Raw genomic sequence first — 12,625 nt, forward strand, 5'->3', positions numbered from 1 at the left:
GGCCGCCAGGGGTCGCCAGAGGCCTCGGCTCGAGCGCTCGGGCTCCTCCGCCCGCGGACGCCGCGCCCGAGCGAGCCTGCGAGCGAGCGAGCGAGCGGAGCCAGAGCGCTGCGGGCTCACAAAGCGGCAGGACGCGCGGCGGCGGGTGGCAGGAGCGCTGGGGAGCTAGCCAGCCGATTAGCCTTCTCGGCGACCGCGCCACAAGAGCTCGAGCAACTCGGACGCGGGGACCCGGGCCGGGCCCCAAGGTACGTTCCCCGCAGAACCCCGCGCCCCAACTTGGCGTAGTTGGGACACCTCCCCGCGGCCACCGGGGGTGGGGGCTGGCGGGGTCAGGGCCTGCCTGGGGCTGTCTCCGTGCGCCCCTCTTTCCCCGAGGCGGCGGCGGGGGGCCGAGGGGAGACACCCCCGCCCGGTCCGCAGGTATATCCCCCATTCGGTGGGAGCCTGGACTGCTGCTCGGAGCCCTGTTTACCCCTCCCTACCCGAGCTCTGGGCGCAGTGTCTGGGAGTCAGGCTTGCGGATCCAGGGCTCTCCGTTTTCGGGGAGGGGTACTGAAGCCCCTATCCGAGAGCGGCGGTGTGGAGGGCGCCCGGACGGTAGCGGTCCTCTATAGTTTGATAGAGGCCCCTAATTTGTGACGCAGCCTCTTCATTTAAACCCGACCCAACCCCCCTCCATTCGTGAGAGAGACCCCCTGGGTCTGTAGATCCGCCGCAGGTGTGCCCAGGGTTGACCCTGGCCCCGCGGGGCGGTCCCCGCTTGCCCCGACGGCGGGGGCGCGCAGCCCTCCGCTCGCCGCCCCGGGCCTCCCCTCACCGCCCCCGCGTGCCCCTACCCCGCAGATGCCAGCGATCGCGGTGCTCGCGGCGGCTGCCGCGGCGTGGTGCTTCCTCCAGGTCGAGAGCCGGCACCTGGACGCGCTCGCCGGAGGCGCGGGCCCCAACAACGGCAATTTCCTGGACAATGACCAGTGGCTGAGCACAGTCTCTCAGTACGAGCGGGACAAGTACTGGAACCGCTTTCGAGACGTGAGTACTCCGGGGCCCTGCGGGAGGCGGGAGAGCCTCAGAGCCAGAGGTGGGTGGTGGTTGCGGGGAGGGGGCGGGGGCGGTGCGCCTTCTTAGCGTGTGGGAAAGGCGCTGGTGCAGACTTCGCAGGCAGCTTGTGGGGTCGGGGTTCATGGGCTTCATCTTGCCTGAGAGGAACTTTGAAGACAACTTCGAAGGCTTGATGCTCTTCGCCCCTGTTACCTGTGGTCCAGGTGTGTGTAATTGGTACGACTGGGGGAAAGTGATTGCACTGAACATGGTATTAACAGTGAGCAGCTGCGGAGACAGAGGCTCCTTCAGCTTATGAGTTCTCCTAATGCTGCTGGTTGACTTTATCAAGCCCCCTGGAGAACCTCCCTGGGCAGCAGTGACTTAGACCATCTCTGGCAGGGGGCGGGGTGGGGTGGGGGTGTCCAGAAGAATGCCTGTTGCCGAGGTTTAGGTTTGGAGTGAGCCCAGCTTGTTGAGTAGGGAGCCAGGTGTCCAGGAGGTTCAGAGAACCATGGCTGTGATCCATGCTCCTGTTGGGAGGGAGCATGGGGGTTTGGACCCTGGGCATCCTTAGAAGGGAAAGGGAGCAGGCACTGGTGAGTTGGTCCACCACCCTGAAGGGGAGCCTGAATGGCAGAGGATCGCTCCTGTGAGGGAGACGTGGGAGGCGAGAAAGTTATTCCTGGGCACCCAGAGGCAATCTGCTGCCTGTTTCTGCCCCAGGCTGGTGGCTGCTCCCCAGGTACGACCGGGAAGATGCTGGCCCAGAGGCTCCTGACGCAGTCTTTCCAGCAGATGGCATCCCCTCTGTGCTGTGGGAGGTGCTGCCAGCTCTCTCAGAGGCTGCCCCAGGTGGCTGGGACCATGTGCTTCTAGGGGACTAGGGAAAACTTGGATGATATTTAACACTAGGAATTCCTGCCCTGGGGAGGGACCCATACCACGGAGCCCCTGGTCTTGGCACAGGACTCCTTGAGTGGGAGACATGTGGGAGTCACCCCCTGGGACCTGGATTCCTCTTACCCCATGCCTGGCATGCCCAGCCATTGCAAAGGGAGGGCCTGAGAAATCCAGTTAATCCAGATGTCTTCTAGTACTTTCTAAAGAGCACCTCTCCAGGGCCCATTCCAGAGGCGCTAAGGCCTTGAGTGGGGACTTATCTCTCTCCTCTCTGTTCCTCTTCCTTTCCCTTTAGTTGATGGTGGTCTTTTCCTTGAAAGAGGCTTTCGAACACTTTGGGTGAACAAGCGATATGAGGCCTTACTGCTCCTCTCCCCGCCACACCCCCAACCCCCCCCCCCCAACCACCTAGCACCATGAGATCTTCTGTTCCTGATCTGTTCTGTTAACCATCTTCCATCCCCTTTCTGTTCCACCCCAAAGAGCCCTGTACAGACTACCTTTGCCTATGGCTGAAAAAGATGGCCAAGCTGCCTGAAAGATGCCCTATGGAAGCTTCCATTCCCAGACTCACACAGGGTGGAATTATCTTGCTTTTTTCTTGCCTTCTTCATTACGTTTTAGATAGAGTTGAGGAAAGGGGCAGATACTTGACTCTGCCCCTTGGCTAGAGCTGGAGGACACAGCCGCTTCTGCACACCCCCTCTGGTTCATGTGGCAGCCGGGTTGGATGGAGAGCGACTACGCTTGTTGGTCTTCATTGTGGACAGGTTTACTCTGCTTTTGTGTATTTTCAAGGTTTTCTAGTCTTGGTGTATCATGCACATGGCACTCTTCTTGTTTCCCGTTCAGATTTAAATTTCAAAAGATTGGGCTTTTCTTCATTTCTCATCTTTCTTGCAAATGGTGACATTTTTAATTCTTGGATCAGTGTTTTTACAAGCCTAACTGATCATGAAGCTCTCAACTGGGGTGCTTGTTAAACTATAGCACCCAGATTCACCCCTTCCTCTTCAGAGATTCTGATTCTATAGTTCTGGGATGAGTGCTGGAAATACATAGTTTAAAAGAACATTCTAGGTAATTCCTAGGATGATTAGGAATACTTCCTGTTGAAAATATCCTAAGCTTAACAAAAAGAGAAAATCTGTGTTCAAATGCATTGCTTTTTTTGTTTCTGGAGCAAATTTAGGTGTTCAGCTAATATTTTTTAGCAGTATATATTCTTTAAAAATGATAATTTAATCCAACGTACCATTAAAAACATCCAAAATGTTTTAGAATTCCAAATATCTTCAATCATCAACCATGGCATTAATATAAGCTCCATGGAGTATTCTGATGCTAGCCATGGGTCAGACATAATTTAATTCCATTAATATAATTTAATGCCATTAACCTCTTTAAAGTGTTACGAAACTCAAACTAGATTCTCTTTTAGGCCGAGTCTGAGTGTTTTTAGTTGATTGCTTTACTTGAAATAACCACAAAACCTCCATCCCCTGGGACCAGGGACTAAAAGGTTGCTTCCTGTAGAAGCAATTCAGTGGACAGTTGACAGAGCTTCAGCTAAGGGTGCCAGGGATCAGCCAGCTTGGTGATTTTCACTGAGCCATCACTGTTTCACTGGCCTCGCTGGAGACTGACAACGCTCAGCTTCTCTCCTGCTATTTCAGTTTTGTGGAAACCACTGATAACTTTGAAAGACCAAGCCCTGAGACTATTATGATATTGTTAAAATGCTTGTCAGTTGTGAGAAAGTCACTTTTTGCCTTTTACTTTGTGAAAGAAAACTTTTTGCCCTTTTCCTTGACTTGTTTTCTTTTTTTTCTTTTTTGTCTGTTTTCTTCTTTGCACTCGAGGGAAGAGATATTAAGAAGTGGCTTTTGAACTTTTGAAATTGAAAACTGAGCCCCCTTTTAGAGAGTTGACGATACTCCTTGGTGGAAGTTTTTGGCTAAAACTGAAGTGGAAGTGAGTGGCGGGCTGTGTGCTCCGTGTTCTCTTGCCTGTTGAATGTGCTGTGATGTTGCCAGAGGGGACCGGTCAGCCTCTACCTAATACTGTGAAGTGGTCCTGTTGCTCTAGATACACAGATGATGCTATCTCCTTCTTTCCAGAAGTAAGACTTTCACAGCTACTCTATGGTTTGCTGCCTGGAGAAATATAACAACATACAGATGTTTGCTCCTAAATGTAGTGGGAGCCTGTTAGTTTGGTCATTCTTCTTTGATAAATACTAGCAATTGGGATGTTTTGGCCAGATGGAGACCTGGACTTCTGCACAAATACAGTATGAAGAAGGAGAAGATGAAGACAGATGTTTATGTTCAGTTGTATGGTTATTCCCCACTTCCAACTGCTCCACCTGGCGTGCTTTTAGCTCCTCTGTGGTTTCAGGTTCAGGGGTGAGGATGCCACAGCCATTTTCCTGATTTTTTTTTTTTTAAATGACTCTGATTTGGCTTTCCATACGGTTTCTGTAAGGAGATTTTCCTCTGTTCATTCCTACATTCCTTTGTAATCTGTCCATTCATTCCAACAAATATTTGACTGTCTAACATGTGCTAGGCAGTGGCTAGAAGAATGAGTAAGATATATACATGTGATATCTTCTCTCAGGTAACCACTTGTCTACTGGATGGAACTTTAACTTCCGCAGTCAGTATTTCTTCCTTGTTCTGTTTTCTTTGAACAACATATTTATTTATTTATTCGGCTGCACCAGGTCTTATCAGTTGTGGCATGCAAGATCTTTGATCTTCACTGTGGCGTATGGGATCTAGTTCCCTGACCAGGAATCGGACCCCAGCCCCCTGCATTGGGAGCTTAGAGTGTTAGCCACTGGACCACCAGGGAAGTCCCTGTTTTCTTTTTTTTAAAAGTGTTTTTCTTGTAAAGGTAATATACACAAATTGCAATTAAAATAAAACATTGCAGAAACAGTGGTATCTAACATGTATCCTGCACTTAGTGTGCTAGCCATTGTTTAAGGTAGCTTACGTATATTATCTCATGTAATATTCATAACCATCCTAGGAGAGAAGCACTATTATTCTTATTTACTAGGAGGTGAAGTCTCTTGCCCACAGAGCTGGACTGTGAAGGAGCTGGAATGGACCCAGGTGGCCTGTCTCTAGACTCTTGCAGCCCATTGAGAGAGGAGTGGATTTGGGCTGTGAGTCACCACTGGTATTGCACTGAAAGTCTTTGCTGCTTTCTGCCTAAGGGAAATCAGTGAGGAGCCTTAGGTTGAGACCAAGTGGCGTGGGAAGCCAGGTGGACACAGCTTATGATAGAGGTCACATCAGGGCTTCTCTTCTGCTAATAATGAGCTTCTGATTTGATTAAAATAATATTGTTGCTTACACCAAACATGACATTTTCTTTCCTTTGCACTCATGAAACTAGCCCTGACATTTAACTCTGGGATAATTGCCTTTAGCAGGCCCGAAGACTCAGAAGTTTTGCCTTGGCTGGCATTTATCTTACTCCACAGTGACCTGAGTTTGTAATTCTAATGAGACCACAAGGACCAGCCTGCATGCTTTCTCCTTCTCGTGCACACGCTGTGGGATTTGGCGGTCTCTGTAGCAGGACTGGGGTGGCACGGAGCATCTGATCTGCTCATTTGATCTCAACGTCTCAGCTATAATGAGTTTCAAGGGCAAGGGAGGCTTATTGATAGAATAGTGGCTGCCTCAGTCTGTGGGGTCAGTGACAAGAGAGGTGGTGTGGCTTAGTGGATCAGCCATTAATCTGTCACCACAGAAACTCAGCTTGTAATAGAGAGTAGCAGAAAATCATTTTGATTAAACAGGTTCAAGGAGAATTAAATGAGTTTGTGATCCTGACTTTCCTTAATGAACCCACTATCTTAAATCCCCTATACTAGATGACCACTAATAGAAATAATTATTTCACAGGAATCATTATAAAGGGACAGTGTAGAAATTGATAAGCCTATGGCCATTCTTGTGTTTTCTGCCCTTTCAGTTTACTCTTGTAGAGAGAACCTAGTTTTTGCCTGGCAAGGATGGTACAGCGTGTGCCCCAGTCGACCCTCCCAGGCTGTTCCCCTGTGTTTCCTGGTCCTCCCAGCCCTGCCCCAACTGTGCTCCAGTGGAATTGGATTGCTAGGCAGATGAGTATTCTCCTGTATGCTGAAGAGATTATTTTCAAAAGCAAGGACTAGTTTCAAATGGATCATTGGACCCATACCCTTCCCCTGGAAGAGTGGAACATAAATATTAGCTCAACTATTTTATTGTGCTCAGGGAGACACAGTAATGTTAGAAATTAAATATTTTAAAATGTCATTTCTTACTTGCTCACTGAGTGTATTTCAAATTAAACACGTTCAATATCTAAACTTGAACACCTTCAAGATGACTCATTTTACCTTTCCTCTGGGGAGGTGACTGTTTATGTTCCTTAGGAAATTCCTCAGACTCAAGCTCATAGATAGTTTCATCTCCCTGGGTAAGATAATTACAAAGGGAAGAAATTTTCTATAAGAGACTAAATAATTTGCCCAAGATTACAGGTATTTTTTTTGTTCATATTTTCTCCATTATAAGATGCTGTCAATTGTAGGATGTGCCATTTTTGTGCTACTCAGAAAGAAAGCAGTGTTGAGAAGGAGGAGTTTAATAGAGCCATGGATAAAGCTAGGACTCCAGAGGATCCCCTCAGTGTGAAGGTAAATGAGAAATAAACTCACAATGCAGAAAAGGGACCATAGCAGAGTGACTCATGTGTCTCTACCTTGGCACTGGTGGATGAAGGGGAAAAGTAGGATCTGGGCAATTGGCAGGCTGGCTCTTTCCGATTTCTGGTCTGAGTGCACGCAACCATGGTGGTCTCCCTGCCCCAACCTTAGACAGTAAATTCAGTCTCGGGCTGTTTGTCCTCTCTGAATTCCTGACTTCTCATTTGGTAAATGTGGGATGATCACAGTGCATTGGTGAGGGCTCCAATGCAAGTGACTGAAACCTGGTCTACACTGACTTGAAAAGAAAATTTACCTGGGTAGCTGAAAATTCTGCTGATAAATTACAGATCTAGATAAGGCTGGATCCATGGGCTCAGGCTGCACCACCAAACTTGAGTGTGTATGTTTGTCATTTTCTTACCACTTCCCCAACCGCCCATCCATCTTTGGACTCTCTTTCCCACGTGCTGGTTGTATTCTCAGGTTGATTAGTTCCATGTAGTGACTCATGGCAATTACACATTTCTATTAAGTGAAAGAGGAGAGTGAAAAAGTTGGCATAAAGCTCAACATTCAGAAAACTAAGATCATGGCATCTGGTCCCATCCCTTCATGGGAAATAGATGGGGAAACAGCGTCAGACTTTATTTTGGAGGCTCCAAAATCACTGCAGATGGTGATTGCAGCCATGAAATTAAAAGACGCTTACTCCTTGGAAGGAAAGTTATGAGCAACCTAGATAGCATATTCAAAAGCAGAGCTGTTACTTTGCCAACAAAGGTCTGTCTAGTCAAGGCTATGGTTTTTCTTGTGGTCGTGTATGGATGTGAGAGTTGGACTGTGAAGAAGGCTGAGCGCCGAAGAATTGATGCTTTTGAACTATGGTGTTGGAGAAGACTCATGAGCGTCCCTTGGACTGCAAGGAGATCCAACCAGTCCATTCTGAAGGAGATCAGCCCTGGGATTTCTTTGGAAAGAATGATGCTAAAGCTGAAACTCCAGTATTTTGGCCACCTCATGCTAAGAGTTGACTCATTGGAAAAGACTTTGATGCTGGGAGGGATTGGGGGCAGGAGGAGAAGGGGACGACAGAGGATGAGATGGCTGGATGGCACCACTGACTCGACGGATGTGAGTCTGAGTGAACTCTGGGAGTTGGTGATGGACAGGGAGGCCTGGCGAGCTGCGATTCATGGGGTCACGAAGACTCGGACATGACTGAGCGACTGAACTGAGCTGAAGATACTGTAGTTTTTATGTCTCAATATTGCCACAAAAGTCCCAGAATTGAGACTTGTCAGGTTACCTGTGTTGCACCCCCAGTTGATCATTGTGGCCACATTGATGGCATATGTGTTAACTGGCCAGGCTTGGGTACATGCCCATCCCTGAGGTGGGACCTGGGACCTGGGTGGTGGGGACTCCATCAGGTTATGTGGTGGAAGCAGGGTTGAAGGGTAGTTTCTTAAGGGGAAATGGATGCCTTGTGGGCAGACATCACAGGGGTCCACTATGTTGATCAGCCCCACTTGGCTGGCATGGGGAGGATAAATTGGCTAATGCTAGTGAAGCTGTTAGCAAAGTGTCTGGCTTAATACTAAGTGGAGGCTATTAATTTTATTAGTATTAACAACTCCTGTTATATATGCATTATTCCTCAATTTATGGTTGTATGTATTTATGTTTTAGCTTCTTCTATAGTTTCATTCTTCCTGAAATAAGAGCCTGAGTTTTATCATGCCTTGCATGCAATAGGTGGTCTGTTAGCATTTTATTGATTTGAACTATTACTTAAGCACACCTCTTGATGAATCTCTGGGAAAGGAAAGCCTTTAGAATTACTGGTGCAGATTTTTTGGTATGTGAAGATTCTAGGTTACACACACATTGAAAAACATCTTTTTTTTTTTTCTTTCAGTCTAGCCCCCATCTCTAAGTAGGACCTTACTACTTTTTAACCCCTCTTAGGATATCCTGATGTACAAAGCTCTTTGTCCCCAGACCTTTACCATTGAGCCCAGTGCAGAAATCTGCTTAGTGAATGTTTGAATGAATTTGAGTGAATGAAGGAATGAAGGCATGAACTCTTCCGTACCAGGATTTTGCACACTTCCACGACAAGGAAGCAGATGTTCCTTGTAGAGGGCTGGCCCCAGGACGCCATGCTGGCCTTGGACTTGTGTCTCTCATTCCGCTAGTAATTGACCATGATGATGGATACAAACCAATGGGCATGCTGTGGAGAGGCAGGGGAGCTTGACTGAGAAGCTCAATGCCCCCCTCACAATCTGGGTGTGGTCCCTGAACCTGTGGAAAGCTCTTCATGATGAAGAGGCCCTTCTGAGCCTCACCTTCCAGTCTTGGCGTGGATGAGCTTGGGTCTTGGCTGCAGCATCATTGTCCTCATCTGCAAAACTAGTGATCGCACCTCCTGGGGGGTTTTTGGAGCACGGAGTGAGCTTCTGGCACAAAGTAGATAGATTCTTGTGATCTTTCAGGGCCTGATATAATTACCCGTGATTCTGATATAATTTCCGAGGGTCCTGGGAGCATAAGTGAGTTGCTGGCACACAGCTGTAGAAGTTGCTTTCTGTCTCATGTCTTAGAGAAATGTTGGGGAAATTGGTTCCATTTTCCTTGAGCCTGTCTTTACTCCATACTTTGCTGGCTGGAAGGCTGTCTTCAGTTCTGTATGGTTTTTTAAAAGTTAATTTTTTTTCTGATTGTAGGTCCTGTCATAGCCACCTCTGTTGTGTAAATTGCCCTTGCCTTGACTCTCCCTTTAAAAAAATTCTTCCTCCTCCTCTGGGGTCTGGGGCCCATGAGTTTCTCCTTCCCTCTGTGGTCAAGAGTCCTGGGCTTTAGAACTCCTCCAGTTCTCGCTGCTCTTTAGAAATCAAGGTGAGATAGAATTTCTTGGATAGAGAGATTTGTGAAGTTTCTAATTAAACGAGACTGGTATTATATGGACTGTTCCTTGACTTCCTGCCCATCCCTCCCTCCCTTTTCTGAGAACCAACTGGGCACCAAACTTGGAAGCTAAAGATGGAAACCAAGATTTGCACCCACACCTTTCTCTGGGAATCTTTCTTTTTGCCTTAGCCATGAAGCATCATCAGCAACTTGGCCTGGCCCTTCTTAGAACTCAGAGTGATTCCACTTACATGGTAGAACAGTAAGGGTAGAGCTACAAAAAGAAAGTGGAGCCTTTTGCTCTCTGCCTGTTTTCTGACACCCACAAGTGTCAGAGTTCAGACTTACCTGCAGTTGGAGTGTTGAACAGTATGAGGCGTCCTTGCCCCTGGGTCTGGGTCTTTCCAGTGTCCTTGTGACAGATGTGAGGATGTTGATTTATCTTGGGGCCAGAAGTAAGGTGTGTTCACAGACTAGTGATGCGAATTACTGGGGGTGCTCCTAGAAGGATAGCATTGATGTCCAAATTAACTCGATTGGGTTGCTATTCTTCGGATTCTGTGCAAATATGTCCCTCAGGAAACCCTCTCCCTTTATCATTTAGGGCCAAGGTTTCTTTGGTGCAGTGGGGAAGGAAGGAAGGAAAGACATGTTATACATTTTGTTGTAATACTTTGCAAACTCTTCTTGTGTGATCTGTGACACGTCACACTACAGAAGACACCGTCAACATTCCCCAGCATAATTATGTGGTGGGTGAGCAGGAATTTATGCAAAGTCCATCGGTGTCTATGATTGAAGCAGGGAAGCAGAACTTACTTCGGTGTTCCAGGCAATCTTTGCAGAGATAAAGCGTGGAGAAAACAGGCAGAGAGCAAAAGGCTCCACTTTCTTTTTGTAGCTCTACCCTTACTGTTCTACCATGTAAGTGGAATCACTCTGAGTTCTAAGAAGGGCCAGGCCAAGTTGCTGATGATGCTTCATGGCTAAGGCAAAAAGAAAGATGCCCAGAGAAAGGTGTTAGAGCAGTGGTTCTCAGAATTACTTACATCTTTATAATCTTGAAAAAAAAAATCATTGGCTTGTTTAAAATGCAGATCTGAGCCAGAGCAGTCTTGACTAGGTCAAGAGTGGCACCCAGGAACCTGCATTTAAAATAAGCAATCCAGGTGATTCCGATGCAGGTAGTTCTCAGACTGTATTTTCAGGAAAACCATGGAGAATTATTATTTATCCCCAATAGCCAATACCGCTAGCACTAATGAATAATACGATTTTAGACAAAATGAGTGTTTGAAGATGCAGAGTAAATTATTATGAGTACTGTATTTTCCCTTGAGGCCAAGAATGCTATCGTTGACATCAGTAGAAAGAAAGGGCTTGCCTTCTGGTGTATGTGTGTACATGGGTTTCAGCAGAAATCTTGTCATGCGCTGCTCCTAGAGTGGGGTGACATTTGACTTGTCGCCGCTCCTAGGGCATCAGGGCTGCTTATGCACATGAGTTCAGTGGAACTGATGTGGGACCTTTCCCATGACAAAGTCTGAGCTGACGGTCTCAGCAAATTTCTTCTCTCCGAAGGGGCCATATCACAGCCAACTCTGGTCTGACTTTGCATCTTCTCTAGCAGGCCTGATGATGTTTTGTGCACAGATAAACAGGAGGACTTTGACTCCATTGATTTCTGATGTTGGCATTGGTTTATGGAGAAGTGAAGATGGTGGATGTAATAAGCAATGTTTACTCTAGGCACAGAGATGCAGATATTGTTGTCCTTTGATATCAGCATAGGATTGGTTCCGGAACCCCTGTGGATACTTAACCCCAAGGATGCTCTAGTTCCTTATGTAAAACGGCCTAGTACAAGTTCCCCTCACCACATCCAAGGGTTCTACATCCATGGCTATAGAGGGTAGACGGTATTGTCAGTTGAGAACACAGGGAAGGTCTGAGGGCTATGGCTTGGACAGTGGTACTACTTGGAACTCTCTTCTTGGTGTAGTAAATCTTCATGCTTGATTGATCAGATCATTTTGGAAAGATCAGAGACCAATAAGAGCAAAGGCTATCAAAGTTTGGAAAATTTATGAGGATCAACAAGACATAGCAGTAATTCCTTGGGGCCCACTGAGCAAACTCTGAAACTTTGCTTTACTCTGTGTTGCTCTGTGTTGGCTGAATTTCCTCTAATTAATGGCACTGAAAATTGACAAAACTATTGCCGAGAGGAAGAAAATAGTTCAGTGTATTGAACAGACTTGAGTGGCTATTTGGAGTGTTTCAGTCACCCCATTGTTAAGGGATAATTGGGTAGTTTCCAGATATTTCTGTGCTCACTGGACATGTTGAATTCCTCTGTGGCTTTGGGGGCTTGGTTGGTTGGTGTCCAGTACTTTCATCCCACAAAGGCATGACTTCCCACCTGAGCTTGCTAGCCTTGCTGTGACTCTGTACCTGCTCTGTAACCTTCGACCAGCCGTCTTGAATGAGGTGAAAGAAGTGAAAGAGAAAATGCTGTCCATGGTAAAGATAAAATCGTGCTGTCTTTCCTGGTATTAGATAACTTTTTTAAAAAGTAATATGACCTTGGTTTAAAAATTCCTCCCTCCTCAGAAAGACCTTTGCATGTGCTTTAAAAAAATATCTTTTGTTTTTTCCTGTGGTCGTCCTGAACCTAGATAGATTCGTAGCTTTCTAGTAACCAGAGCCTGGTGCACAGATTCAGTAGTTTGTTTGTTCATGTTTTCATACCACAGATACTCACTGTCCAGGCTTCGGTGTACTAGGCACTATGCTGGGCAATTAGATGTAGCAGGTAGCAAAATATCCTCTTTCTCCTCTGGCATCCACAGTCTTCTTGTCTGAGATCAAGAGAAGAAACAGAGGTGCTTGGTGGCCAGGGAAGCCTATTAAGGATTCCTCTGCAAAGGGAAAGGCCTGGTCTACAAAGGGACAAGAGAAATCTGGGCAAACTGGACGTCCAGAGGCCTTGGGACTTGGGAGAAAGTCACATAAGACTTTATCTCTGAATCTGTCTGGTGGTCAAGCCCCTGG

At 47.1% G+C, this 12,625-nt stretch overlaps 1 protein-coding gene across 2 annotated transcripts in view; it reads left to right on the plus strand.

The window, feature by feature from the left end:
• Nucleotides 1–846: 846 nt before the first annotated feature.
• SPOCK1 (SPARC (osteonectin), cwcv and kazal like domains proteoglycan 1) overlaps nucleotides 847–12,625 on the plus strand; it is a 588,532-nt gene continuing 576,753 nt past the window's right edge. For both annotated transcript variants that reach the window (XM_040240033.1, XM_040240034.1), the window contains exon 1: nucleotides 847–1,032. In XM_040240033.1, coding sequence (XP_040095967.1) covers nucleotides 847–1,032 — 186 coding nt within the window. The remainder of the gene's footprint in view (nucleotides 1,033–12,625) is intronic.

The sequence above is a fragment of the Oryx dammah genome, unplaced genomic scaffold (assembly GCF_014754425.2).
Source record: "Oryx dammah isolate SB20612 unplaced genomic scaffold, SCBI_Odam_1.1 HiC_scaffold_5, whole genome shotgun sequence".
NCBI classification, from domain to species: Eukaryota; Metazoa; Chordata; class Mammalia; order Artiodactyla; family Bovidae; genus Oryx; species Oryx dammah.